Source organism: Cervus canadensis, chromosome 33 (assembly GCF_019320065.1).
Source record: "Cervus canadensis isolate Bull #8, Minnesota chromosome 33, ASM1932006v1, whole genome shotgun sequence".
Lineage (NCBI taxonomy): Eukaryota > Metazoa > Chordata > Mammalia > Artiodactyla > Cervidae > Cervus > Cervus canadensis.
The window spans coordinates 8,002,327-8,028,511 of record NC_057418.1 but is presented as its reverse complement, the minus strand read 5'-3'; the positions used below and the strand labels follow the sequence as shown (position 1 = coordinate 8,028,511).

The following is a 26,185-nucleotide window of genomic DNA, read 5'->3' as shown; positions in this document are numbered from 1 at the left end:
ATAAAGTTCTTCTCTTACAGACCTCATATAGTTAGGTTTTTCTTTTAAAGATTATTTGACATTCTCTTCTTTTTACTTGGAAAGTCTGGACCACTTAAATTTAGTGAAATTGTTAGATATAACTATACCATCTTGGTTTCCTCATGTTCCTTCTTTTCTTCATTTGTTGTTCTTCCTTTTATGACTTCTCTAAAATCATTTGATTATTTTTAGAATTCAATATTAATGCATCTACTGACTTAGTGGTGGCTCTGAGGATTAATTAATAACTAAGTTTTCAAAACGGTTATAGAAAACTTGCTATCCCACTCATCCTCCCATCCTTTACATTATGGTTCACATATATATTACTTCTACATATGAAATTAAATCTACAGTATAATAGATTTAAAGGAAAACAAGAGGAAAACTATCTTTTGTATTTTCCAAGGTGTTTACTATTTCTGATGTTCTTTATTTCTTCTTGAAGATCCAGTTTTCCTTGGAAATCATTTCTTTCTAGCCTGGAAAAACTTCTTTTAACATTTCTTATGATGCAGCGATTCTCTAGCAATGATATCTCTCAGTTTTCTTTTATCTTTATGATATGCTTTTATAAATGAAAATATTTTTATTTAATTTTTTTAATCCTTATTTTCAATATTTAATGATGGGAACTTTTTATTTTATAAAGGCTCTTCTTATTGTTCTTTTTTTTCCATTTATTTTTATTAGTTGGAGGCTAATTACTTTACAATATTGTAGTGGTTTTTGCCACACACTGACGTGAATCAGCCATGGATTTACATGTGTTCCCCATCCCGATCTCCCTCCCACCTCCCTCCCCACCCCATCCCTCTGGGTCTTCCCAGTGCACCAGCCCTGAGCACTTGTCTCATGCATCCAACCTGGGCTGGTGATCTGTTTCACCCTTGATAATATACATGTTTCGATGCTATTCTCTCAGAACATCCCACCCTCGCCTTCTCCCGCAGAGTCCCAAAGTCTGTTCTGTATATCTGTGTCTCTTTTTCTGTTTTGCATATAGGGTTATCGTTACCATCTTTTTAAATTCCATATATATGCATTAGTATACTGTCTTGGTCTTTCTCTTTCTGGCTTATTTCACTCTGTATAATGGGCTCCAGTTTCATCCATCTCATTAGAACTGATTCAAATGAATTCTTTTTAATGGCTGAGTAATATTCCATTGTGTATATGTACCATAGCTTCCTTATCCATTCATCTGCTGATTCTTAAAGGATTTTTTTTTTCTAGGTATAAAATTCTGAGTAGATGACTTTTTTTTTTTCTTTTATCATTTTGAAGATTTGGGCCATGGCCTTCTGGTCTCTATAGTTTCTGATGAGAAGTCAGTGATGATTTAAATTATTGCTATCCTGATTATAGTATGCTGTCTTTTACAGGTTGCTTTAATCTGTTTTTAATCTTTGTTTTTTTTTATCAGTTTGTCTATGATGCATCTAGACTAGAATCAGTGTTCTTTAAGATGTCGATCTCTGAGGTTTAGAAAGTTAGACACCTAATCTATGAGTAGTTTTGTTAGAATTTGAATCTGAGGGATGCAATTGTTTTAGTTGTAGTTTCTACACCGTAGTGTGCCCTTTCTTTACCAGGACATCAGTACCCCAACTAAGACTTCTCCTCGATGTCTTCAGTGCCATGAAGTGGAAGCACAAGCCAAAGCAACTCTGCAGCTGTCCTTCTGCAACATGCAAATTTATGAGCCTGCAAATGGATTCTTTACAAAGACAACATTCTAGTTCCAGTATGAATTTTATTAGGGTGTATGTGTGTGTTAGTTGCTCAGTTGTGTCCAACTCTTTGCAACTCCATGGACTGTAGCTCGCCAGGCTCCTCTGTCCATGGAATTCTCCAGGCAAGAATACTGGAGTGGGTTACCATTCCCTTTTCCAGCGATCATCCCAACCCAGGGATCAAACCCAGGTCTCCCTCATTGCAGGCAGATTTTTTACCATCTGAGCCACTAGGGAAGCCCTTTATTAGGGTAACTTTTACCAATTCCTAAAATAATGGTGATGAAATGATTCCATCATTTCCTCCAGAAAATATATTTCAGTGACTGGAATATTTCCATTCAAAGCCAGCCATAATCAGAGTATTTTATTTTCATTTAATATAATGTACAGTCTCTTGATGTACTGCTTTAAGTAGAGTTCAGTGTTGAAGATAACTATTCAAGATGGTTTGATAGAAATAGAAGTTAAATTTAAAAATCTTTTGTTTTGAAGTAGGGAATTACTGAGGGTTAGCTTGCCTTGAAATTTGGTGAAATGGCCTGAATTTTCATACTCAATATCTTTTTGCATGATTTCCAGAGGATGGGCCAGTGTGCTCAGTGGCCATATACATATATGGTGATGGGAGAAACAAAAGTAATTTTTTAAAAGCTTTTTTTAAAAAAATACTTCATATAAAAGTAGTAGCATATGTTTATTATAGGAAAGAAATGGAAAATTAACCACCCATAATCTTCCCACCACACTTCTTTCATTCTCTCTCTCGTTCATTTCCAGATTTGTTCTGACAAAAATCAAACAGGCTGCACAAGTTTAGGCTCTTTCCTATTGTCTTTGTTTTTAGGCTTTGAAACCTGATTTGTTTGTTTTTGCACACCTTTATTTTTCCATCGCTGGTCCTGCAGTATCCTGTAACATCCTCTTAAACGAGAATTTCAAAGTAGGATGAGTTTCCCGACACTTTTGGAATGTGTGTTTTTCCAGGTATTATTATTAGCAACACAGATAATGGTCCTTACTTAGAGGAAGTCAGATAATGAAGTGGTTAAACAATAAAGTTTCTTTTGCAAGGGCCATGATTGAAATGGGCACCTGTTTTGCCAGGTAGGAAAATGTAGCTTCTTCATGTTCTCCCTGGTTCTTCCTTGAAGTCACCTTTTAACAAAATGCAGTTCTACCTTTGGGATGTTCAAAATGTCTAGATTTCATTCAAGCAAAAATTAAGGAGCAAGTTTCATTATTGTATAAATTTTTCCCAGAGGGAAAATTAAGTTTTCCCTTTTATTTTCAGGATTATCATTATTTCTTTCTATTTTATAATGATTCATCACATTTTAAAATTAAGCACAAATTTTGGGGGATGTAGAAATCAATATAAAGAGGATTATTCATATTTATTCGGGAGCAGTAATATTTTCTGCACCAAATGTAGAAATGAAATGAGTCGCAGTTTAGAAACATATGGACTACAGAAATATTTCAGTGTTTCAGAGAATACATAAAATTAGATCATTGAATTAATATAAGGAGAGGGAAAACTTCATTCCACAGATCTTTTAAAATGAAGAAAACATAATTTCTAGATTTTTTTTTCTTAAAAAGCATAACACTCTGATACTTAATATCTAGGAAAGAGTTGCTTCATCCCTCAAATATGGCATTATCTTATGAGAATGTTAAATACATTCTCAAATATAAGAAAAGTTAAACACACTCATCTACAATGGAAACCTTCTATCTGATACTTGTTGGCCAGTATAGACTTTGCCTCTTGCTATTAGAGATGAACCATTTAATAAAAATCTGTGGATACATGAAGATCCCAGGTAGACTGACCTCATTTACTCAGTTCTTAACTAAAAAAAAGTAGCTATCTCAGTAATGAAAGTCATCTTACCCACAGCAAGAAATTCCAAATAACACATAATGTCACGGATGGGACGGGCTTTCCTGATGGTTCAGTGGGTAAAGAATCTGCCTGGAATGCAGGAGACATGGGAGATGCAGGTTTGATTCCTGGAAAATCCCCTGGAGGAGTAAATGGCAACCCACTGCAGTATTCCTGACTGAAAAATCCCATGGACAAAGGAGACGGGTGGGCTACAGTCCATGGAGCCTTAAAGAATCAGACATAACTGAGTACCCATGTGCACGTTCGCTGGTGGGAGCAAGATGGTGCTAGGCTTTGGGAAGGACAGGGGCATGATCATAAGAACTCTACATTCCTGGATGCTTTTGACTTCTCTGCAACTCAAACTTTTCAAAATCACACTCGGTAATTTATTCCCCCCATCTTTGATCAGGAAGCCACAATCATCCTCAGTTTCCTGAACCACATCTCTTTCAGTCAACTGGACTCACATCAGAGCTGGCCGGCAAACCATCTGGCCATGCCTCCCAGGGAGTCATGCATGGGTCAGCAGAAAACTACTCAACACTCGACCTTCTGCTGTGGTTAGTGTTGCGAGCTCTTGAGGCCGCCTGAGGTTGCCACACAATGCTTATTACCTGTGTGACTTTGCACAAATGAATTCACGTGCAAAAATAGAATATTATAATAGATCATAGTTTTTGTGAAGGCGAAAGGAGATAATTCAGGTAAAGGTATTAATAATTTAGAGCTCTGTCAAGCATATGGTTAGTGGTCAATTTATGATGACTCTTCTTATTTGGAGAAAGAATTATGTCATTTCTACAAACCTGAACACCCATCCCCCTGCCGTATATAAGGTCTGCAAACTATGGGTTGGAAGAAGAGTACATTTTATTTTGTCAGTATTACTCAGTATTTCCTACTGTTCTCAACCCATTGCTTGTTTATTATTTTATTTTCTTCTCCCTAAACTAAGAAGCTCATCATCCATGTTTTCTGGGTCCCCACACACAGCACTGATAAGCTTTCTGAAAATAAACATATGGTTGAACTGGAAAGAACCCTCAAACTGGAAAGAACCTTAGACATTGCCTTGTCATTTAGATAAAATACCGCACTTTGTCAGCAAGGATCCGTATATAGCAAAAAACAAAAATGCTTAGCTTTGCATGACTTTAACCATTTACACTGATTTAGAGGGTTCAAATTGATTTAGAGGGTTCCAAGTTCAAGGACAGGTTGTTTATTTCTGTAAGTGAGTAACAAAATGTCATTTCAAAAGTTTTCTGTTTAAGGATACTTAGAGTCATGGGCATCTAGCATTTAAGTTTGACAGCAAAATGTTATCAAATCTGATCTCATGACAGTCCTGCTCCCTGGTGTATGAATGAACAAAGGTATAGCTATAGACTCAGCCAGTTCAGTCCAGAGAAGCACCCCCTCTCTCCCTTGAATTGTGTTAATTAAGCTTTACAGTTAGAACAAAGTCTGTTTCTCTCCTTGTTAAACTTATGATTTTCTCTTCCTCTTGATTATGGCCAAAATTATTATACCTGTTATTTCTGCTGTTTGACTCTAGGCTGTGTGCACGCTCAGCTCCGTCGTGTCCGACTCTTTGCGGTCCTTTGGGCTGTAGTCTGCCAGACTCCTCTGTCCTGGAATTTTCCAGGCAAGAATGCTGGAGTGGGTTGCCATTTCCTCCTCCAGGGGATCTTTCCAACTCAGAGATCTACCCTGTATCTCCTGTCTTTTGCTTTGGGAGGTGGGTTCTTCACCACTGTGCCATGTGGGAAACTCAAGGCTACACTAGCAACTTTTTCACAATGGCTGATGTTTCTGATTCCGTAACATTCTTTTAAAATATTTCCACATCATAGTATTTCCTTGTGCCCATTTTATCCAAATCACTCTTTTCATGTCTAAGATCTTTGATTTCCATAGTATTAAAGGACATTATATTGTGGTCAACAGGCGAAATGGTACCAGGAAATTCCCTCACTTAAGATAAATAAGGAAAATAGATTAAGCTCAACTTAATAATTTTAGCTAAGTTATTTTTCTCATATTTTAATAAATCTTTTCTCATTTTAGAAGTTTACACCAGACTAATGTGATAGATTTTTAAAAATCTAGTGGATTTTAGTTACAGCTAATGTTAAAATGCCCTCATGCATTTTATTATTTTAAACATGCTGAAATATTCAGCTTTTGACAGCTTTCTTTTTGCCCAAGAAAGTGTCCTACAATACATGATGCATAGACATAAGACAATCCAGGAGGTAATATGTATATCATAGGAAAAATAAATGAAAAAAAAAGTTTTTTAAAATTTTATTTTATTATTGAAGTATAATTGATTTACTATTTTGTGTTAATTTCATGTGTACAACAGTATGATTCAGATATATACATATGTATTCTTTTCCAGATTCTTTGCCCTTATAAGTTATTACGAAATACTGAGTGTAGTTACCTGTGCTATACAGTAAGCCTTTGTTGGTCATACATTTCTGTCTTACTGGTGTGTATGTTAATCTCAAACTCTTAATTTACCCCTCTCTCCACACTCCCCTTTAGTAACTTTGTTTTCTGTATCTTTGAGTCTACTTCTATAAGTTCATCTGTATCATTTGAATAAAGGGTTTTGGACTGTTTTATCATAACAGAAATATTTCAGCCCCATCAAATATAAACATAGCTTACAAAATTTGAAGAAAAATGATTTTACAACTTTAAAATTGTATGTAGGAAGAAGAATAGGCCAATGACAATAATGAAAATGGGTTTCCCCTGGGATGAAACAGCCCAGAGAGGGGTGGGTGCAGGATTAGGGAGTGAGGGTACGGGAAGCAATGGGTAGGATGGATCCGGTTGAAACTAGGGAGAGGGAAGTTTGCGTAAATCGGGGATACTCAGAGATGAAAACAGAATTAAAATTTAGGGCAGGGAGACCCAAGCAAACTCATTTGTAAAATGAGAGTTTATTGAAGTAAATCAATTCTAACATTCTTTCTTACTTTGAAGTTCCTGTATTCTATGAAGGTGTAAATTTGAAAATAAAAAGAAAATGCAAAAGGATTTAGGGGAAAAACTGGTTTAGAGAGGGCTGGGGCCTTTGGAATAGACTTCAATGAATGTAGCACTGAGAACTCTGACCCTTTCTCCTCAGAAACATATGGCAATCAGTTCTTTATTAAAATTTTGGCTCTTAGAAGAAAATTTTATATTAACAGTTCAGCTACACTGTTCTTACAGGCATTAAATTACACAACATACTTGAGTTATCAAATTGTTCTCCCATACCCAATCTTATCTTTCCAGTCGCCCTGAGGGATTAACTATAATAAATGGGTGTTAACCCTGAGGACAGTTAAAAGAAGTTAAGTGCTCTGCCCAAAGCTAAATACTAAGTTATACATTCTAAAACACCCAGCTGGAAACTCAGATCTCCTGGAAACTCCTCCAATTCTCTTTCTACTGCTTCAGAAAGGTAAGCGGGGAGCTTTGTAATGAAAGTAGTTTTAATTGAGCACAAGTGTTTGAGGAAACAGCAGTCAAGGAGGAGATTCTAACTGACCTGTGAGTTTGCCATTGGGTGGGGCACTTGTGAAAAGGAGAAAATTAAGGCAAAGAGGGGGTTTGTTTTACAGAAATTAGATATACTGTATCTCTTTCTGCCTGGCACTCTGCTAGGAGGAGGAAGAGTGCCTGGCACTCTATGGACAAGGAAGCACAGTTTTCTGCCTTGAAAGCTTAGGTAGACGAACTAGACAGTCACTGGTAGGCTGTGAATAAAATAGTGTAAATACAAGTTAACATCATGATAGTTGCTGCAGATGAAGGATTGGTTTTTAAAACAGAGAAGCAGATTGTTTTACCGGTTAAAAGTAGAGCTTTTGGGATTGGTTTTTAAAACAGAGAGGCAGATTGTTTTACTGGTTAAAAGTAGAGCTTTTGGTATCAGAACCTACACTTGCATTCTGGTGGGGTTTTTTATTTATTTTTGGCTGTGCTGGGTCTTCAAAGCTGTGCGTGGGCTTTCTCTTCATTCCTACGCTCCAGCTTCTCCGTGCGGTGGCTTCTCTTGGTGGCCGGAGCACAGGCTCTAGGTGTGTGGGCTTATAGCTGTGGTGCTGGGGCATGTAGGATCTTCCCTGACCAGGGGTCAAATATATGTCCCTGTATTGGCAGGCAGATTCTTAACCACTGGACCACCAGGCAAGTCCCCTGGTTGTTTTGTTTTGTTGTTGTTTTTTATTTTTTTATTCAACTACGGCTGATTCATAATATCATGTAAGTTTCAGGTATACAACACAATGATTCATTTATACATATATATGTGTATATATATATTCTTTTTCAGAGTTTATTCACTTATAGGTTATTATATAATATTAAGTATAGTTCCTTGTATTATACAGTAGGTCCTTGTGCATTCTGGTTTTGCCAATACTAGCTACTGTTGTTTATCTCTGTAAGCCTCAGATCTTAAGAATGAATAAGGGGTTTATAACAGTTTTCCATAAGGTCATTATGAGGATTAAATGAGAAATTGTATAAAAAGCACTAAAGCATAATATCTGCCACTTAGTATAATCCTTCAGTGTTGGCTACTATAATAAATGCCCTAAACTGTGGAAGTTACAGGGAGGAACATGTTCATTTCTGCTTACTAGTATGTTAGCATCATCTGGCTAAGTGCCTGGCTTTAGAACATGCAGGAGAGCTATTCCTTAAAATAATTTCATAAGGATATTTGAACATAGTCTAAGAAAAAACTCTACCAACTGATGCAATGGTAGAGATAGCCTTGGAAGTAGAGGTAAGTCTAGTGAAAAAGAGAAAACTGAACAAATGGTTGTCAGGAATATCATAGGGAGGTTCAGAGTCCCTAGGATCGTTTTAATACCAACAGAATCCATTCACAATTCTATGCATAGCATGAAATGAGGCTGGAGGTGCTATTCAGACAAAAACTCCAACTTTCACATATACACACAACGGTTTCAAACTTTAAAACAAAGAGGAAAGGAGCATTTAATGTGCTGGCTATGAATTCTCCTATCCTTCGTACACATGCCTATGAATACAGTAGATCTATGGTGAGTAGTGGTGGGGTTGCTTCTGGAAATGGCAATGGGTCTATAATGGTCCAGACACAGGCCGTCACCCAATCTCTTTGTGAGATAAACGATCAGAAAGCAGACTGTGAATAAGAAAAAATTGCTCTGTGAAGAAAAACAATTGGCTTATCTGGGGAAGGCAATATGTTAGACCATGTTCTAACAAGACTACCTGTGTTAGAAACTCTACCTATATCTGATATATTTGTTCCTTTTTGACCTCTTTCTGGAAATGTACTTTCTACTATTTTTTAAATTCTAAAATTTTAGCATTTAAATAATATTAATGTTGGCATATACTATATATCACATATAATATATATATGTACATAATAATCTATAATTGTTTTAAGAAAAGAGATGGAAAAAGAATAGTCATCTTGGAGTATCTTATAAGGTTCCTGTTAACCTCATAAAAACTGATGATCTTAAATAATGAAAGTTGTAAGAAAAGAATATGGGAAGTGGAAAGAGATAGGAGGTAGAGAAGAGTGGTAAGTGGGGCTTAGACAGAAATTATGTACCTTGGGCTCCTTTCTGCTCTTTGGTTATTTGTTATAATTAAAAGGGAAAAGTCAGAAGGCTGTGGGCCATCAGTGTTGCTTACAAGAGCAGCTGGGGATATAAAAGCACAGTATTTACAAGGAGGTAAAGAGAAAAAAGAAAAATGCTTTTGCTTTTAAAAGGTAAATTCAAAGACTTGTTAAACAGAACTTGCCAAACTGGATTTAAGTTGGTACATAAAAACAATATGATTTGAAGAATGAATTTCAAATAGGTTTCTCATGATGATCTATGTTTGTGTTCTAAGGCTTTAGATTTTTAAGGAATAGTTTATGAATTGTGGAATAGAATCATTGTAGATATTAATGATAGTAATAGTCTGATTTCTTTTAAATCTCCTATAAATGAGGATAGAATATAAGGCAATTTTAAGCATAAAATTTTATAAACAAATAATACCATAGGAACTTCTTCAGTGACCATATTTATTTAGTGTAGAAAGGGAAGTATTATTCATGATTCCTGTCTTTTGCTCACATCTGTTTAATTTCTCCTCTGTAATTTTCTTGTGATCTTAAAAGAAAGCTTATTTTTATTCCTTTAGATGTCATTTATACCTTTCATGAAGTGGTGACTATGAAACAACATGGAAAAATAAATAACAGAAGTAGCTAATATACTTGAAACATCTGGCCAAACCATCAGCTTCCTTTTTTTTTGTTTTAATATTTATTTATTTGGTTGCGGGTCTTTGTTGGCGTATGTGGGATCTTCCCTTGCAGTGGTCACTCAGCGATGCTGCTTAGGGGTTTAGTTGCTCTGCGGCATGTGGGATCTTAGTCCCCCGAAAAGGAGTCAAACTGCTACAAGGCAGATTTACAACCGCTGGACCAGGAGGGAAGTCCCAAACAGTTTTACGTCTGTCATGTGTGCGTGTGTGTGAGAGAAAGGGAGACAGAGACATAAAAATAACTAATCTTCTTAAAAACATTCAATAATCCCAACTCCAAAACAAACGAGTGCTATCAAAATCATCTGATGGGATGACCATATGCTCTTAGAAAATTAGGCTCCGGTGGTTACCAGGAGAAGGGCATGGCAACCCACTCCAGTATTTTTGCCTGGAGAATCCCCATGGACAGAGGAGCCTGGCAGGTTACAGTCCATGAGGCGGCAAAGAGTTGGACACAACTGAGCAACTAACATTTGTACTTAATCGTGGAAGTTCTGGTCAAGGAAATAATAATGAAAATAAAAATAAATTTACTCCTATTAACAAATCTAGAATAAACATTTCTCACTGAAATGTATAATCTAACAAAGAACTGAATCTTTTAATGTCCATTTTAGGGTTTTAATCCGAGAAATAAAGATAAGTAGGAGAAATTATGTTGGGTTCAACAAAGAGATTTATCCATCAAATATACCCAATATTAATTGAACACTGATTACAAGCAAGGCATATGTTAGGAAGGAACGAAAGACAATTACACAAAATAATTCTGCTCTTCAATGTCTCAAGTTACTAGAAAAATATAAACATGTGCACAAATTCCTAAAATTCCTGCTCAGCTGAGGGAGCCATTGCTAGTGGTGACAAGACCAATGAGATTATTGGTAGTCTTCACAGATGGGGATGAGCTTTAAAACTTTAAGAAAAGCTGTGGGGAAATGGGGTTCTTTCCATAACTTCTGCAATTCTCAGAACAGCCAATTATAGAGATATAATGGGCACCTCCCAAAGTAGCAGATCAAGAAGTTGGGGCTTTTTAGACATCAGAAGGTCTAAAGATGTCATACCCTGACACCTGGGGTATTTGCCTACTTCTCATTATCAAGTTGTGATGCCATTGAGTAAAATATACCATGTGCTTTAGGTGACCTTCTGAATGTCCCACAAAAACTGTGCAGTGTCAAGACAATGCCTTCCATACATTTGCTCAATATTTTCAAATTATATTAAGTAGATGTCAGATAGTATAATTAGCGCATCACAGTGATCTTTCTTGGAATTTTTGCTCAATGAACTGTTGCAGTGCCCAATTTTCATAAAGTTACAAAGAATATTGTAAATTATTAGCTAAAAAGAGAGTGGGAGGACTGCAAAACAACAGAACCCAAATAGTAAAGTCAGCAGGAATGTTTTAAAAATAATGAAACATACCCAAATCTACCAAGCACTAAGAAAAAGCAAATGGAGATGTAGAAACCTCAGGAAATAAAAATCCAGGTGCTTAGTATCAAGTCTGTGGGTTCTTGCATTTTCATATCGCGATGTGAGATGAAGTTGTGTCCTACCCTCATGTGATGGAAGACACCACAGAGTTACTGGCAGAATCAGCACGTCCTCAGTTTTGATCACAAAACTGGATAGCTCCAATATGATACCCCCTTTCTGGGACATAGCTGGGGGCCAGTAGTGAGGGAGAATTCTCTCCGTGTGCAGAATTTAAGAGAAGTGCACCTGGTTCCTCATTTTGCTTGGAAGGAGACATGGGATTATAAGACCAATTCGTGATCAAGAAAAACAGTCAACAACTTGCAAGGACTTTGCATCCTCTATTAAAGGATTAGTAGGATTTGGGTTGTATGCAGGATAGTTGCATCATGTCAGGTAGAAACATGACCTTTTATAGAGATTAAGTGAGATTTAAGGAGATGAATATGGGTCCAAGTTGACAAGGGCTGGGTTGTTGGTAGTTAATTTTATGTATCAATTTCACTGGGCCGTAGTTTCCAGGTATGTGGTCAAACACTTCTAGATGTTTCTATGAGAGTATTTCTTGTGTGAGATTAACATTTAAATCAGTGATAGTCTGCAGAAGAGGTAGGTACTATCCGTGGCTCACAGAGACTATTTTTAGTTGGGGGAGATATATAACAAATGCTCAAAAAGTCAGCTAATAAAACTAATATGCAGATCACTGAAACAGCATGAGTGATGCCGTGTAAGTGGTGTTGACTCTGAGAGACAAATGTCAAGAAGGATCCAGTCACGTGAGCACCCAGGGAGGGAAGCATTCTAGGTGAAGGACACAGCAGAAGTTTCTCTGAGCCAGATACAAGCTTGGTCTGCAAGAAGAACAGCTAGCCTAGATGGCACAAATCTGAAAGGGGAAGGGAAAGGGGAAAGAAGGATCTAATCAGTGATAGCTAGGCATAGGAGCAACATGAATTGTTTGTGTTGTCTGGTCTTCAAGGAACTCAAAGTCCAGAGAGACACCTGAGAGTTAAATAAGACCCTTGAGATTTAAATGACTAACAGCACAAAATCCTTGACAATGGAGGGAGGGGAGAGGCATGCAAAGGACTAGCTGAGTATGGAGCATTATTAAAATAAGTCACATGACATGGGCCTTCAGAAGCGCCTTTTTTGATTTATCTTTTCCTGGATATCACAGAATTGTACACTATGAAAATTGCAAGAAAACTTCCTGCACATTCACTTGAGAAAGTGGGTAATCGAAAGGATTCAACATGCCCAAGCTTGTATTGTAATGGCATTAAGGCATAGCAGGGCCTTAGGAAAAGGAGAAATATATGTAAGCATACTTGTGCTTCTGGGAAAGTGCTGCTCAATTTAACAATTTAAATACAGACTTTGCCCTCCCTGAGTATAGCAACACTGCTCATCTTGGGCATTCTTGTTAGATCCCGGTTTTAGCACAGTGCCTGGCACAAAAGAGGTGCTCCATGGAGGCCTGAAGGATTAAAGAACAGGCCACCATCCGTTGGAGTTTGTACCTCTCTCTGTAGCGGAAGGATATAAGCTAAACAACTAGAAGATGTATCTTTTGTGCTGCTTGTCTTCTCTGACCTGCTTTCATTGATTCTCCCCTCTCAATGGACCTATATTTACATTCTGTTATCTCCCATCCACCTTGAGCAAGCAAAAACTCCCTTGGTTTAGCTTTTTAGCTTGGTTTAGCTCTCTGCTTTTTTCATCTTAAAATTTAGCTTTTACTTCAAACACTTGGTGGTAAGAATTTATTCTGTTATCATGGCATTTAGTTTTTTTACTGCCTACTCTGGAACATTGTGTGCATGGAGACCAAGGGAGGACAAAGGACTTTGAAAAACAAAGAGGATACCCTTTTCAAGCCTTTGAAGGAATTCCCATCCAACTGCTCTGACCTTGACCCAGCAGATTAAGTGGCCCATACCAGGTGATGCTAGTGGTAAAGAGCCTGCCGATGCAGGAGACATAAGAGACTCAGGTTACATCCCTGAGTTGGGAAGATGCCCTGGAGGAGGGCATGGCAATCCACTCTGGTATTCTTTCCTGGAGAATCCAAGGTACAGAAGAGCCTGGCAGGCTGCTGTCCATAGGGTCACAAAGTGACTTAGCATGCACACACGCCTGCTAGATTATAACTATGCTTGTCTGAACTTTCACTCATCCATCTTCCAACTACATAAATTTCCCCACTCCAACTTCCAACATTTCTTTATATATGCTTGCGTATGCAAATTTGTTCATTTTCAATGAGATGGGGTAGAAAAAAAAGCAAATATCCTTTTAAGGAGTGAGTGATAGTTGAGTGACCAATCTCATTTTGGTTTGAATTAACTTTCCAAAACACTTTGTAATGTTTTGCTACTTAAAAGGGATTTTCCTTAGTGGCTTTCAGATCTATTCACAATAGGGCTCAATCTACCTTTGTAGGTAATTCTGCACCCGGCCCCTACCAGGTGAGATCATGTGTAGTACTGTATCTCCTGCGTCTAGCACGATGTCTGATGCATAGTTCTAGAAGAATCTGTGGATGAATGAATCAATGAGTTCCACCATGCCTAGAGGTGTATCAGATAGACAAGTGCCTCTTCAGGCTAATAATCAGCACGCCTTCAAATGAATATGTTTTCTGAGACATTATTAATTCCATATTATTGGAGAGGGGGAGGTGCAGTGAGAGGAAGAGGGGAGAGGCAGCTAAGATATTTTTTATTTCACTTGAAAGTGCTGTTTTCCCACTTCAGCAGTACCAGCAAAAGGGACATATTCATTTGCTTGTGTGTAAGGTTTGACTAAGGACCATATTTCCAAATTATTCAGAGATGCTACACAGCACCTTCAAGTTTGGTGCTCACTAATTCCTCTGCCTAGATTGGTGTCTCTCTTTTGTATCTAGTTGGTCTTTCCAGTATCAAGCCAAATATCACTTCTTTGTGGAGACCTTCCTCAAAAACTTTGAGTCCGCTGCCCTCCCCAGTAGAAAATTCTGTTCTATGGCAGATTTCTCAGACTCTTGTCTTAATAGTCATCATGTCATGTCATAATTTATGTGTATGTCTCCCCACTCAGAATGAGTGCTTAGAAGTTAGATAACCATATTACTCATTTATGTTCCTTGATCTTAATATTGGGTTAGCCAAAAGTTCGTTTGGACTTTTCTATAAGCTGGTAAGGAAAAACCTGAAGGAACTTTTTTGCCAAACCAGTATTTTTACTTACTTGATACATGCTTGCTAAATGCTTGCAGGAATGAATATATGGAAAGGAAGGAGGCAGTGGGGGAGGAAGGAAGGAAGGAAGAGATGAAGGATGGATCAGTTCAACATCTCCTGTGATGATTAGCTGAGAGCAGGGCTTTGCAGCAGTTGGCATTGACAGGAAGGAGATAGGAGGCAATATTTCAGAGTTTGGGGGACCATAGGGTATGCTGCTTTTGGTCAGTGACAAAGTAAGGCTACTGGAAGGAGATAAATCTGGTCTTCAAAGCAAGCATTGTTACTTCACAATTCTGCCTATCATCTGTCCAACTCAGAAGTAAAAGAACTTGCTTAATCCTTAATAACAAATGCTTTTAGAGGAAACAAAGCAAGGTCTGCAGACTAGACAGCTAAATGTCCATTATTTAACAGAACTCTATTCCGAGGATCTTACAGTGTATAGTCTTGCTTATTCGAAACCACTGTCTAAGGGGGAAAAATAAGCCCTGCATAAATAAAGCCTGTAGTTTTGTGGGTTTTAAATAACTCAACACTACTATTCTAGATAATGTGTTCTCTTAGTTATCTGCTGTATCACATTCCTAACACCTTTATGCATGTCAATTTTGGCGATTACAAATAGGGAAGGTAATAATCACTATAGAACCTGTGTTCTATACATAGACATTGATTTAACCACCATTGCTAGTAATTCAGTTCAGTTCAGTCGGTCAGTCGTGTCCGACTCTTTGCGACCCCATGAACTGAAGCACGCCAGGCTTCCGTGTCCATCACCAACTTCTGGAGTCCACCAAACCCATGTCCATTGAGTCAGTGATGCCATCCAACCATTATTACTATTATTGCTAGTAATAGCTATCTTGAACGGGCTCATTTGTCATCATCATTTTCTAACTGATGAATACAGTAAAAAAGACATGCACTGGGTGACAACCTTCAACAAAAACTAATCCGTTTTGTCGCTCTCTGGAGTAATAATTATGTTTTCTGGATGTCCTTTCTTTGATGATATTCCAAGGAAAAGATTTTCTATGCATTAACCAATAAACCAATAAATATGGGAACCTAAACTGTGCACAGGATTGTTCTAGAATTTATGACACTTTGAGAATATGAAATAATTATATTGCTGTATGGAAGATATTGTATCTAGGAATGAAGGATTGAAGACTAACACACACAATACATTATTAAAGAAGTAACTCAAGAGGGGAGCTTGATTATTTTGCATGTTTGTAAATTGTATTAAAATGGGGAAAAATGCCATATCTTTTTAAACCCCTAAGATTTATATGTTTTCATATTTAGACTTCTGAAAAGAAGATAAATCATTTTAGAAATCAATGTCCATGTTCTGAAATTTGCTAGTGAAACCCTGATTTTATTTTATATTGACATTAAAACACTTTAACAGTTAAAAAAAAAAGTTAAGTCTTTTTATGTTTCAAAATACTTTCTCTCATATGTTGAGAAATACCAAGAATCTGTTTTCTGGGCCTTTAAATTAAACAGAAAGAATCATATCTCAGTAAAGCTCTCAGGCCGCAGTATTTGTAGTTCATCAATCAGGAAAATTTTACTTAATTACTAAGAAGAAAAGCTAAAATAATTTTCGTATTAAGATACACATATATTGAGAAATGTTTTGTTTCAGTGAATAATTCCCATTAGGGAGTTTTGATTGCAGTTTCCCCAGTATGAGGAATAAAGGAGACGATTGGCTTGGGGGAGTGGGGAGGTGATTAGCGTATCTCATATCAAGCCGTCTATATATTTTTCTTTGCGTGAGGTGTTGTAGAGGAATTACCTGGAACTGATTAAGCCCCAGGAGAGAAGTGGGGGAAACGCGCCTTCGGGAGTTTTTTTCCTGGAGAACGCGAGCGCCCTCTAGACTGTATTTAAGGACAGATTCTGGTGACGCAACTCCGGCCACTGCACCTCCGCGGAGTGGGAGGCGAGGGGCCGGATTCCTCCCGGTGGGAGCACTATCTGAACCAAAGAAGGAGGCTGGCGACGGGAAGGAAGAACAGATGCAGCGTCGGAACAGTGGCCACAGGACAACCTAAAGCCCGTGCAGAGTTAGGCGCGCGTCACACAGTTTCCCCGCCTACCTCCCCCCTACCCCCGTCCACCCGCCGCCGTGTGTCACTTTCCTGTTCGGAAGTCTTACTAGGTTGCTGGGACAGAACAGGGGGCGCCTGCTCCACCCATCAGGTATCCGGTTGGAAGAAAAGCCAGTCTCAACAACTTGATTCTCCCCGTTAAATGATAAGTTTAGCAGACCGTCTGTCTCCAAAGGCTGTACATTAGGGGAGGGGGAGGGGTGAGCACATCAGAGGATGCCTTTCGGTTCCAACCACAAATCATATGGTTGTGCCTCTTCTCTATTCCACTTAGAGGCCTCTGACTTAAATTCCTCGTTCCTCCTGGAATGCGGGAAAGAGCGTCTTTGAGAGAAAATGAACCCTGTGCATGTGTTTTGAATTTTTTCTGCACTGATTTGTGATGATAATCAGTCAGGTTACATTTCTTGTGTGTCTTGCTGGGGGTGTAATAAACCCAGGACACTGATGACTATAATTTTCTGGGTGATGTTGCAATGAAGGGAATAAAGTGGCCCAGTGATGAACTTTGCAGCTTGTTCCCTTCCTGTATGGAAATTGCCTTTATATAAAGTGGGTTCATAGCGAAGCTGGGACAGTCGCCTCCGAGTCATGCTTCCTTGTCATCCCAGCTTCCAGTCTTATCAGGCATATAGCAGGGAGGCTACTCTAGCCATAACTAAGCTCTACCTCCAGCCTCCAGAAAGGAATCCCCAATCTTCATATCCTAGGCAACCTGAGGAATGAAAGAGGAAGCTATAAAATCCCCTTTGAAAGGTTTGTCTGCTTTTATTACTATCATTTGGATGGAATGGGTAGAACAAAGATGTTGCAGAGGATTTGGGGTTACTTGGCATGGTGTGGGCACAGGAAGTAAGTCTCTGGAGGTTTCTTAATGTTTAAAAAACAAACTGGCAGAAACTTTGGTGCAGTTTGGTGTTTCTGGGCATTCTTCAAAATTTTGACTTTCTCAAAAGGGGAAGGAACCTCCTGGGAGCAGGCCCCAGGCTAGACTTGTTGAGGTGGAGCATGGGATATGGGGGCATGGGCAATCATAGAGTCATGTTATATGATGAATCTATGGACGGGGAAGCAGAAATGGGCCAGTTTCTGTGATTTGGAGTTTTCTAAAAACCTTGCTTTGGGTTGGAAGTGTCCCTTTCAGGCAGTAGGTAAGTGCTTTTTAAAGAGTGGGTGCTTAAAAAAATAAAGAGTGGGTGCTGAGCAAAATCTCCCGGCCAGTCTCCAGGATGTGTTGTTCTCTTCTGCCAGTTTGGGTCTGTTGTAACTTAACCAAGAAGCAGTTGAGGCTACAGATCACATTCAGGCAAACGAGGTGGTTGTGCCTGCAAAACAAATTCCTGCCCAAGACTAAAGAAACACCCCTTCACAGGCTATTCTTGGTGTGACAGCTGGTATTTTCGGAGTGTGTCAGATCCAGTAGGCAACTTTTAAAATGGCAAGGCCGTTGGCAAGTAAGGGGTCATGGCAGGGCAGCCGCCGCAGACAGGCGCCCGACCCTGCGAACTTAGTAGCTTGCAGCCCCCTCCCGTTCCTGGCCCAGTCGCCGAGCTCCTGGCTTTCCTGCCGGCGCTGGCGCGAGTCCTCGCACCGGCGGTCAAGCTGCAGCTCCCAGGCATCTCGGAGCGGCGGGGTTACTGGAAGGCACCGCACGGCGGTTGTGCAGCGCTCCCCTCCCTCCGTTGCTTTCTGGAGCGGAGGAGGCGCCCGACTAATCTTTCGGGAGTCACAGTTACCAGGGACTCGAGAGAAAGAGCAAGGTGGTAAAACTCCAGGGTCTGGCCTTGAATTAAACCGGAGGAGGGCTAGGGAAGACGCGTACAACCGAAGACCATGGGGTGCGACCTAGCGGAGTTCGGGGAGCGGGAGAACCCCGCGGTGCCGGCTCCGCACCAACCCGGGGTCACGGCAGGTCGGTCCCCTAAGTTGCCACCTCCTCACGTGTTCTTGCCATGGGGGGGATTAAAAATGCAAGGGGAAAAATTACATGCGGAAAGGACAGAATGTTCCCAAAGATTACATTAGGAAAAAAAAAAAGTGAAATGCAGATTTTTTTCCCCCTTAGTGCAGAGACGAATTTTATTTCCGCCCCCTCCCCCCCACATTCCTGACCTCTCTCCCTCCCCCTTCCCTCTTTCTTTCCTTCCTTCCTCCTCTTCCAAGTTCTGGGATTTTTCAGCCTTGCTTGGCTTGGGCCAAAAGCACAAAAAAGGCGTTTTCGGAAGCGGCTCGGCGGTGCACAAGGGCCATTTGTTTGTTTTGGGACGCGGGGCAGGAAATCTTGCCCGGCCTGAGTCACGGCGGCTCCTTCAAGGAAACGTCAGTGTTCTCCTGTCGCCCCAGCCCGCTGCGCGCCCGGCCGCCGCTGCCCATGGGGGAGATGCAGGGCGCGCTGACCAGGGCCCGGCTCGAGTCCCTGCTCCGGCCCCGCCACAAAAAGAGGGCCGAGGCGCAGAAAAGGAGCGAGTCCTTCCTGCTGACCGGACTGGGTAAGCGCGGCTGCCGCCACGCGGGGGACTTGCCTTGCGCACTCCTCCACTAGTTGCTCGGATCGGGAAAGAGGGGCTGGGTATCTGGGGCTGCACTGGGGATGGGACCGGGGAAGGAGGGCGGCGGGAGCCAGGGGACCACGCTGACCCCAAAGATAAGAGCGTGCGGGGCCGCCCTCCCCCGGCGCTGCCGCCCTGCGCCTGAGATAACTATTGATGGTGCGCTGCACGCCCGGCGAGGGCTCGGGAGACTGCCTTGTGAATTACGGGAGAGGATCAGAGTCGGCGCCGGGGCAGGGGGTGTATCCGAACTTAGGGTTTGAGAAACCAGAGCGGGCGCAGAGCCACCCCGATCGCCGCGCACCGGGCAGAAACCGCTCTGATTTCCTGATCTGCCGCGACTCTGATTTCCTCTCAAGGCGGAATAAATGAGAAAGGTGGAAAATTACCCCGGCTGCTCCCTCCCTCCCACCCCCTCCGCCTGCGGTTTTCCCAGTCTCCGGCCCGGGAGCAGAGGGAGGCGGATAACAGTCCCGGGCCGGGCCCTCCCGGGGCGGTCCCCGAGCCCCCCAACCCCTGCTCGCGGCTGGCCCTCTCCTCGGGGGCGGAACGGCCCGCCGCCGGCCCCTTTGCCGCCAGTCAGGCCGCGCAGAATCTGGGGGCGGGGCCGAGGGCGGGGCCGGACTGCGGCGCTGACTCTTTGTCGCGTGGGTCCCGCCCCCGCGGCGGCACAACGCTTATAAGGCTGGAGACGGGGCCTGAGCGCAGCGTTGGCTGAGCCGGTCTCCCTTTTGTAAGGAGTCCCCGTGCTCTCTCTGGCGATGACGGTGAAAACCGAGGCTGCTAGAGACACCCTCACTTACTCCAGAATGAGAGGCATGGTAGCAATTCTCATCGGTGAGTGTAGGGATACGACTGAACTTCTAGGTTATTTCTAGGTTACGCGAAGTGGAAGTTTTTGAATGCCCAGGATCAGATTAGTGTGTGTGGCGTTGGATTTACAAAGCCTTTGTCTAAACGTTTCTCCTCTCTAATTCACAGCTTTCATGAAACAGAGAAGGATGGGCCTGAATGACTTTATTCAGAAGATTGCCAATAACTCCTATGCATGCAAACAGTAAGTTTCGGGGGGGAATTGGGGGAAATATAAATAAGTAGTGAAGTTTCCATTTACCAGTAGTAAAGATACACTTCCCATTAATATATTGATCAGGAAGCCAAAGACTTCCCACGGGTGGGGATCCCTTTTCTCTTTAAATTCTAATTATTGAAGACATTTAAAACATTAAAATTAATTTGCTGATTTGGCTTGCGCTAGAGATGCAAGATAACATTTTCATGTTTTCCCCATTCACCTCCTCTCTCCTTGAAGAACAACCCCCATTTCTGTGTTTTAGTGGGTTTATTATTTTAGCTATTAGTTTCTTTAACAGTAATTGATTCGGGTTTTTAAACACTGAATCCTCCGGAGAAGTTGAGCCAGAAATTCACTGTTGGTGTTGTCTGCCCCCTTGTGGCGAGTTAGTATGTTCTAAATTGTTCCTTTCCTCTTTGCAGTCCTGAAGTTCAGTCCATTTTGAAAATCTCCCCACCTCAGGAGCCTGAGCTTATGAATGCCAACCCTTCTCCTCCAGTAAGTGTTCTCTATTCGTGAAACATCAATGGAGGGATCTTAAAAATGAGTCAGTATCCCTACGTGGATGAATTTAAATAGCATTTTAGTTAGTATCAAGGCAGGAATGCCTTGTTAGTTCATAGCAGACAACTGACATAAGCACTTAAGTATGAATCAGTGGAGCATTTTGAAAGGCGTATTTCATAAAAGTGTTATCTGCTTAAGAACAGCATGATTGTGTACAACTTCCATACTCTGTTTTGCAATATGCACATGTATGGACAAAAGGTATTTTGAAATGTGTTTATAGATGTCTGGGGACCTGCCTAGTCATTTGCAGATATCCCATCTCTTACATTGCCTGTACTTTACTATCACAATCTTCCTTTGAAGCAAGGAAAAGATTAAAGGAAAATCTTTTATTTTCCAGCCAAGTCCCTCTCAGCAAATCAACCTGGGCCCGTCATCCAATCCTCATGCTAAACCGTCTGACTTTCACTTCTTGAAAGTAATTGGAAAAGGCAGTTTTGGAAAGGTAATTTCACGTCTGAAGCTCTTGTTGTTTATAGTGTTTCATATGCTAATTTTACATTTTCCCTGGATGTGAACAGGAAAATGATTTCTAATTTAAATTTCAGGTTCTCCTGGCAAGACACAAAGCAGAAGAAGTATTCTATGCAGTTAAAGTTTTACAAAAGAAGGCAATCCTGAAAAAGAAGGAGGTATGACCTGGGCTTGGAGATAAGACGGTCATTTAACATTACACTGGGATCTTGGTGCCAAGTTGAAATTTGCCACCGAATCTTCATTGTCCTTTTTCTAGGAAAAGCATATTATGTCGGAGCGGAATGTTCTCCTGAAGAACGTGAAACACCCTTTTCTGGTGGGCCTTCACTTCTCCTTCCAGACGGCCGACAAACTGTACTTCGTCCTGGACTACATTAACGGTGGAGAGGTGAGCAGAGGGGGTGGGAACCGATGGGTGTCTGTGCGTGGCCCGCTTCATTTAATTTGAGAGGCAAGTTTGTAAAAGATAGTTAGGAGGAAAGTTAACAGCATTAGCATTTCCCTTAACCTGCCGGCATTCAGATAGTTAATGGACTATTTACGGCTGCTTCCTGCCATTGTCTTCTTTAGTTATGTATATGTCAAGCCTGGTTCAATGCATTGTCCTCTGGCTTGGCAACCCGGGCTAACTCTGTTCTGTCTTCTGCAGTTGTTCTACCATCTCCAGAGGGAGCGATGCTTCCTGGAACCACGGGCTCGATTCTATGCTGCTGAAATAGCCAGTGCCTTGGGTTACCTGCACTCTCTGAACATCGTTTATAGGTGAGTTGAAGAGCTCTTAAGGTGCCCTTCTGGTGTAAAGGGGACCATAGCCCAGGCTTTGACAGCACCTTAAAATAATTTGTGTTTAGGCATAACTTGTTCACCTAAAACCAGATCTCCAGCATGTGACTGGTCTTGACTCCCTTCCACTAGGCAACTAGCCAATACGGATTGTGCCTAATTCAGAATAGATTAACAGAACAAGGACTCCCTTTTAGATTTACTAATACAACTACAGTGAATATAAAGTGCTTCTATAACAGCCCTAGCAATGATCTTTACAGAGAATTACTCATGCTGTGAAATTAATTTATGTGACTACTTTTTTTTTAAAACAGAGACTTAAAACCAGAGAATATTTTGCTAGATTCACAAGGACACATTGTCCTTACTGACTTTGGACTCTGCAAGGAGAACATTGAACACAATGGCACGACTTCCACCTTCTGCGGCACGCCCGAGGTAGGCACACTCTTGATTTGGTGCCTGGTCTTCCCACTCCTCCAGGAAGAGGTCATTGCACTAGTGCCTTTAACTACTGAAAGAGTATTCTTAGAAGTGTTCTAGTCCAGTTCAGTGCGAGTAAAATGCATTTACTCTTGGAGGCACGAGAAATTCCAAAGCCTCATGTTGCTTTAATAAAAATGAGCTGTTGATAAGATTATCCATGATCATAGAAGGTTTCTAAATTCTCAAGACAGCTGAGGGGTACCCACTAGCTTTCTAAATATCAGGACATATAAGTGGACAGTCAGCCTCAAAGGCATCAATTTTATCAGGAAGTAGTCTAGAGAAATACATCCTCCAAGTAGACCCAGTGTGTCTCGGCCCTTTGAAGGCGCACCCCTGGTCTTGGCGGTGCCTGGTTTCGGGGGCTCTAAGCTCTCTTTTCCTGGTCTTTCAGTATCTGGCGCCTGAGGTGCTTCACAAGCAGCCCTATGATAGAACGGTGGACTGGTGGTGCCTGGGGGCCGTCTTATACGAGATGCTGTATGGCCTGGTGAGTAGCCCATTGAGAATCAGAGAATATTGCCCTGGGTGGATACATTTCTCCCTCCATACTCATCTGGGCACACAAACCCCTTTGCAGACTTGATCCTCATGTCTTGCCCTTTATCAGTAAGCTTAACAGATGCTGATGTGACGGGGCGTATTGGCTAAATTATAGGTGTCTTAGGATAAACCCTTACCCTAGTGGGTTTTTCTTTTGTAAGTTCACACTTGACTAGGTTTGACCACACTTCACATATTTGAGAGTGAAAAGCATGGCTTATTAGCATCTACCCCGCCCCCCATCAGAGTGGCAAAATATAGCCACTGAAAAATCCAGGGCAAAGAAAACCTCTCAAGTGATAGACTTTGTCAAATCCAGTTTCATGCATTCCGGTCTGAGTCTTTATTGGTAATGAATGCTCTCCAGGACTTCCAGCTGACTAGTAAGTGATCCTCCCCCTTCTTTCAGCCTCCCTTTTATAGCCGAAACACAGCTGAGATGTACGACAACATTCTGAACAAGCCCCTCCAGTTGAAGCCAAATATTACAAACTCTGCAAGACACGTCCTAGAAGGGCTCCTGCAGAAGGACAGGACAAAGAGGCTGGGCGCCAAGGATGACTTTGTGAGTCATTTTCCTGTCCTCCTGGGCTGTCTGGGTAGAGCACTAGACCTCACTGCCCTTCTTGAATTTCAGGCATCTAAGTTCATGTTTCCTTCTCAACAGATGGAGATTAAGAATCATGTCTTCTTCTCCCTAATTAACTGGGAAGATCTCATTAATAAGAAGATTACTCCCCCTTTCAACCCAAATGTGGTGAGTAGCTCTCGGGCATGGATGGAAACCCAAAGTCAGAGTTGATGGCATTGGTGGGGCTGGGGAGCCCCCCAAGGAATCAATTGGCAGATATTTTACTCATCAACCATTATTTTACCCACAGAAGAAGTAGAACTTCTATCTCAATGAAGCTCATATAATTTTTCAGCACATTTATAAATTAAAGTAGCGAAAGACAGAAAGAAAACATGACCTTCGTAGCTTACACTTTATGTGGCCTGTGGGTTTTGTGCTTGAAATGGGTTGTGATGGTCTCTATATAGCGCCTAAAGCTTGCACGAGAATCACCCTGCCTTATTATCTGCACTGTGAATTCTTGACATGGAGCATGTTTTGTTTTGTTTTGTTTTCCCCTTCCTGCAACAGAGCGGACCCAGCGACCTGCGGCATTTTGATCCCGAGTTCACCGAGGAGCCGGTCCCCAACTCCATCGGCCGGTCCCCGGACAGCCTCCTCCTCACGGCCAGCGTCAAGGAAGCGGCTGAGGCCTTTCTGGGCTTTTCCTATGCACCTCCCACGGACTCTTTCCTCTGAACGGTCTTAGGGTTGGCTGCAAAGGATTTTCTTAGTTAACCGTTTGGCAGAGCTGCCAGCTGACAGGACATCTTAAAAGAGAATTTGCACATCCCTGGAAGCTTGCACATCTTGGCAGTCTTATTGCACACGGTTTGCTGGAAGCTTTTCGAAGAGCGCATCCTCCTCAGTGAGCTTGTGAGATTCTCCTCTTTATTCTTCCTTCCAATGTGGTGCTATCTCTGAAATGAGCAGTAGAGGGCCGCCCGAGACAGATGCAGTGGCCTCACTGGCTGTTCTGAGAAGGAGCTTCTGGAGGTCTGTCTGGGCCACGATAACGAATCTTATGAAATGTGCCTTTTCTGATGAGATCGTGTTAGCTCCAAAGCTTTTCCTGTTGCCGAGTGTTTTCGTTCTCTGTTTCTCCTTGTGGACTCCTGTGTGATCCGCCGTATGAGTGTGGTATGCTTGCTCACAGAAGGACTCAGTTATAAGCATCAATGTGACACTTGCAGAACACTACAACGTGGGACATTGTTTGTTTCTTCCATATTTGGAAGATAAATTTATGTGTAGACTTTTTTTTTTTTGTAAGATATACTTAATAACTAAAATTTATTGAAAATGGTCTTGCAATGACTTGTATCCAGATGCTTAAAGAAAGCATTGCTGCTACAAATATTTCTATTTTTAGAAAGGGTTTTTATGGACCAATGCCCCAGTTGTCAGTCAGAGCCTGGTGTTTTCATTGTTTAAAATGTCACCTATAAAATGGGCATTATTTATGTTGTGTTTGTTTTTTTTTTTTTTTGCATTCCTGATAATTGTATGTATTGTATAAAGAAAGTCTGTACATTGGGTTATAACACTAGTATATTTAAACTTACAGGCTTATTTGTAATGTAAACCACCATTTTAATGTACTGTAATTAACATGGTTATAATATGTACAATTCTTTCTCCCCTCCCTACCACACACCTTTTTGTGTGTGATAAACCAACTTTGGTTTGCAATAAAACCTTGAAAAATATTTACAGAAATGTATCATGTGTGTTATTTTGTATATTTCAGTTAAGGGAACAATAGTAGATCCACTTAAAATAGAAAACCAGGGAAATGCTGCTGTGATTAACAGTGGCTTGCTTCCTCCAGAAGCATCAGCTTCTGACTTCAGAAGAGAATAGGGCAGTCTTAAAGTCTTATTTTTTTTTTTTCAGGCCACACTGTGGTTTGCAGAATCTTAGTTCCCCAACTAGGGATCAGACCCGTGCCCCTGGCAGTGGAAGCTCTTGAGTCCTAACCACTGGACCACCAGGGAATTCCCTAAAGCCAATTTCTATCTGGGGGCTTTACCAACATTTTATGATGTGAGTCATTTTCCAAAAATCCATCCAAACAAATTCTTGTCCATTTAACTGCCTCAAGGACAGTCATGAAGTAATGTTCCCTATGTTTATTGCCTGCCCTGTGAAGTTGGCTGCTTGTCCTGACCTTTGACTTGTCTGAAGTAACAGGTAATTCTTTAACAAGTACTTGAGTGCCTTCACTGGGCCAGGCTCTATTCTAAGTA

General features: G+C 41.1%; 1 protein-coding gene across 4 annotated transcripts in view; it reads left to right on the top strand.

Moving 5' to 3' along the window:
* Window positions 1-25,645, top strand: part of SGK1 (serum/glucocorticoid regulated kinase 1) — a 111,136-nt gene extending 85,491 nt beyond the window's left edge. The window contains exons 1-12 of one of the 4 annotated variants that reach the window (XM_043457226.1): window positions 16,768-17,593; window positions 20,368-20,443; window positions 20,884-20,959; window positions 21,372-21,476; window positions 21,580-21,663; window positions 21,765-21,896; window positions 22,158-22,270; window positions 22,609-22,732; window positions 23,175-23,270; window positions 23,733-23,888; window positions 23,991-24,080; window positions 24,468-25,645. In XM_043457226.1, the coding sequence (XP_043313161.1) occupies window positions 17,560-17,593; window positions 20,368-20,443; window positions 20,884-20,959; window positions 21,372-21,476; window positions 21,580-21,663; window positions 21,765-21,896; window positions 22,158-22,270; window positions 22,609-22,732; window positions 23,175-23,270; window positions 23,733-23,888; window positions 23,991-24,080; window positions 24,468-24,635 (1,254 nt within the window). In that variant the 5' untranslated portion in view covers window positions 16,768-17,559 and the 3' untranslated portion in view covers window positions 24,636-25,645. Of the gene's footprint in view, window positions 1-16,767; window positions 17,594-18,886; window positions 19,327-20,064; window positions 20,224-20,367; window positions 20,444-20,883; window positions 20,960-21,371; window positions 21,477-21,579; window positions 21,664-21,764; window positions 21,897-22,157; window positions 22,271-22,608; window positions 22,733-23,174; window positions 23,271-23,732; window positions 23,889-23,990; window positions 24,081-24,467 lie in introns of those variants that run through there. The other 3 variants (XM_043457224.1, XM_043457225.1, XM_043457223.1) reach the window with 3 other exon arrangements.
* Window positions 25,646-26,185: the final 540 nt, after the last annotated feature.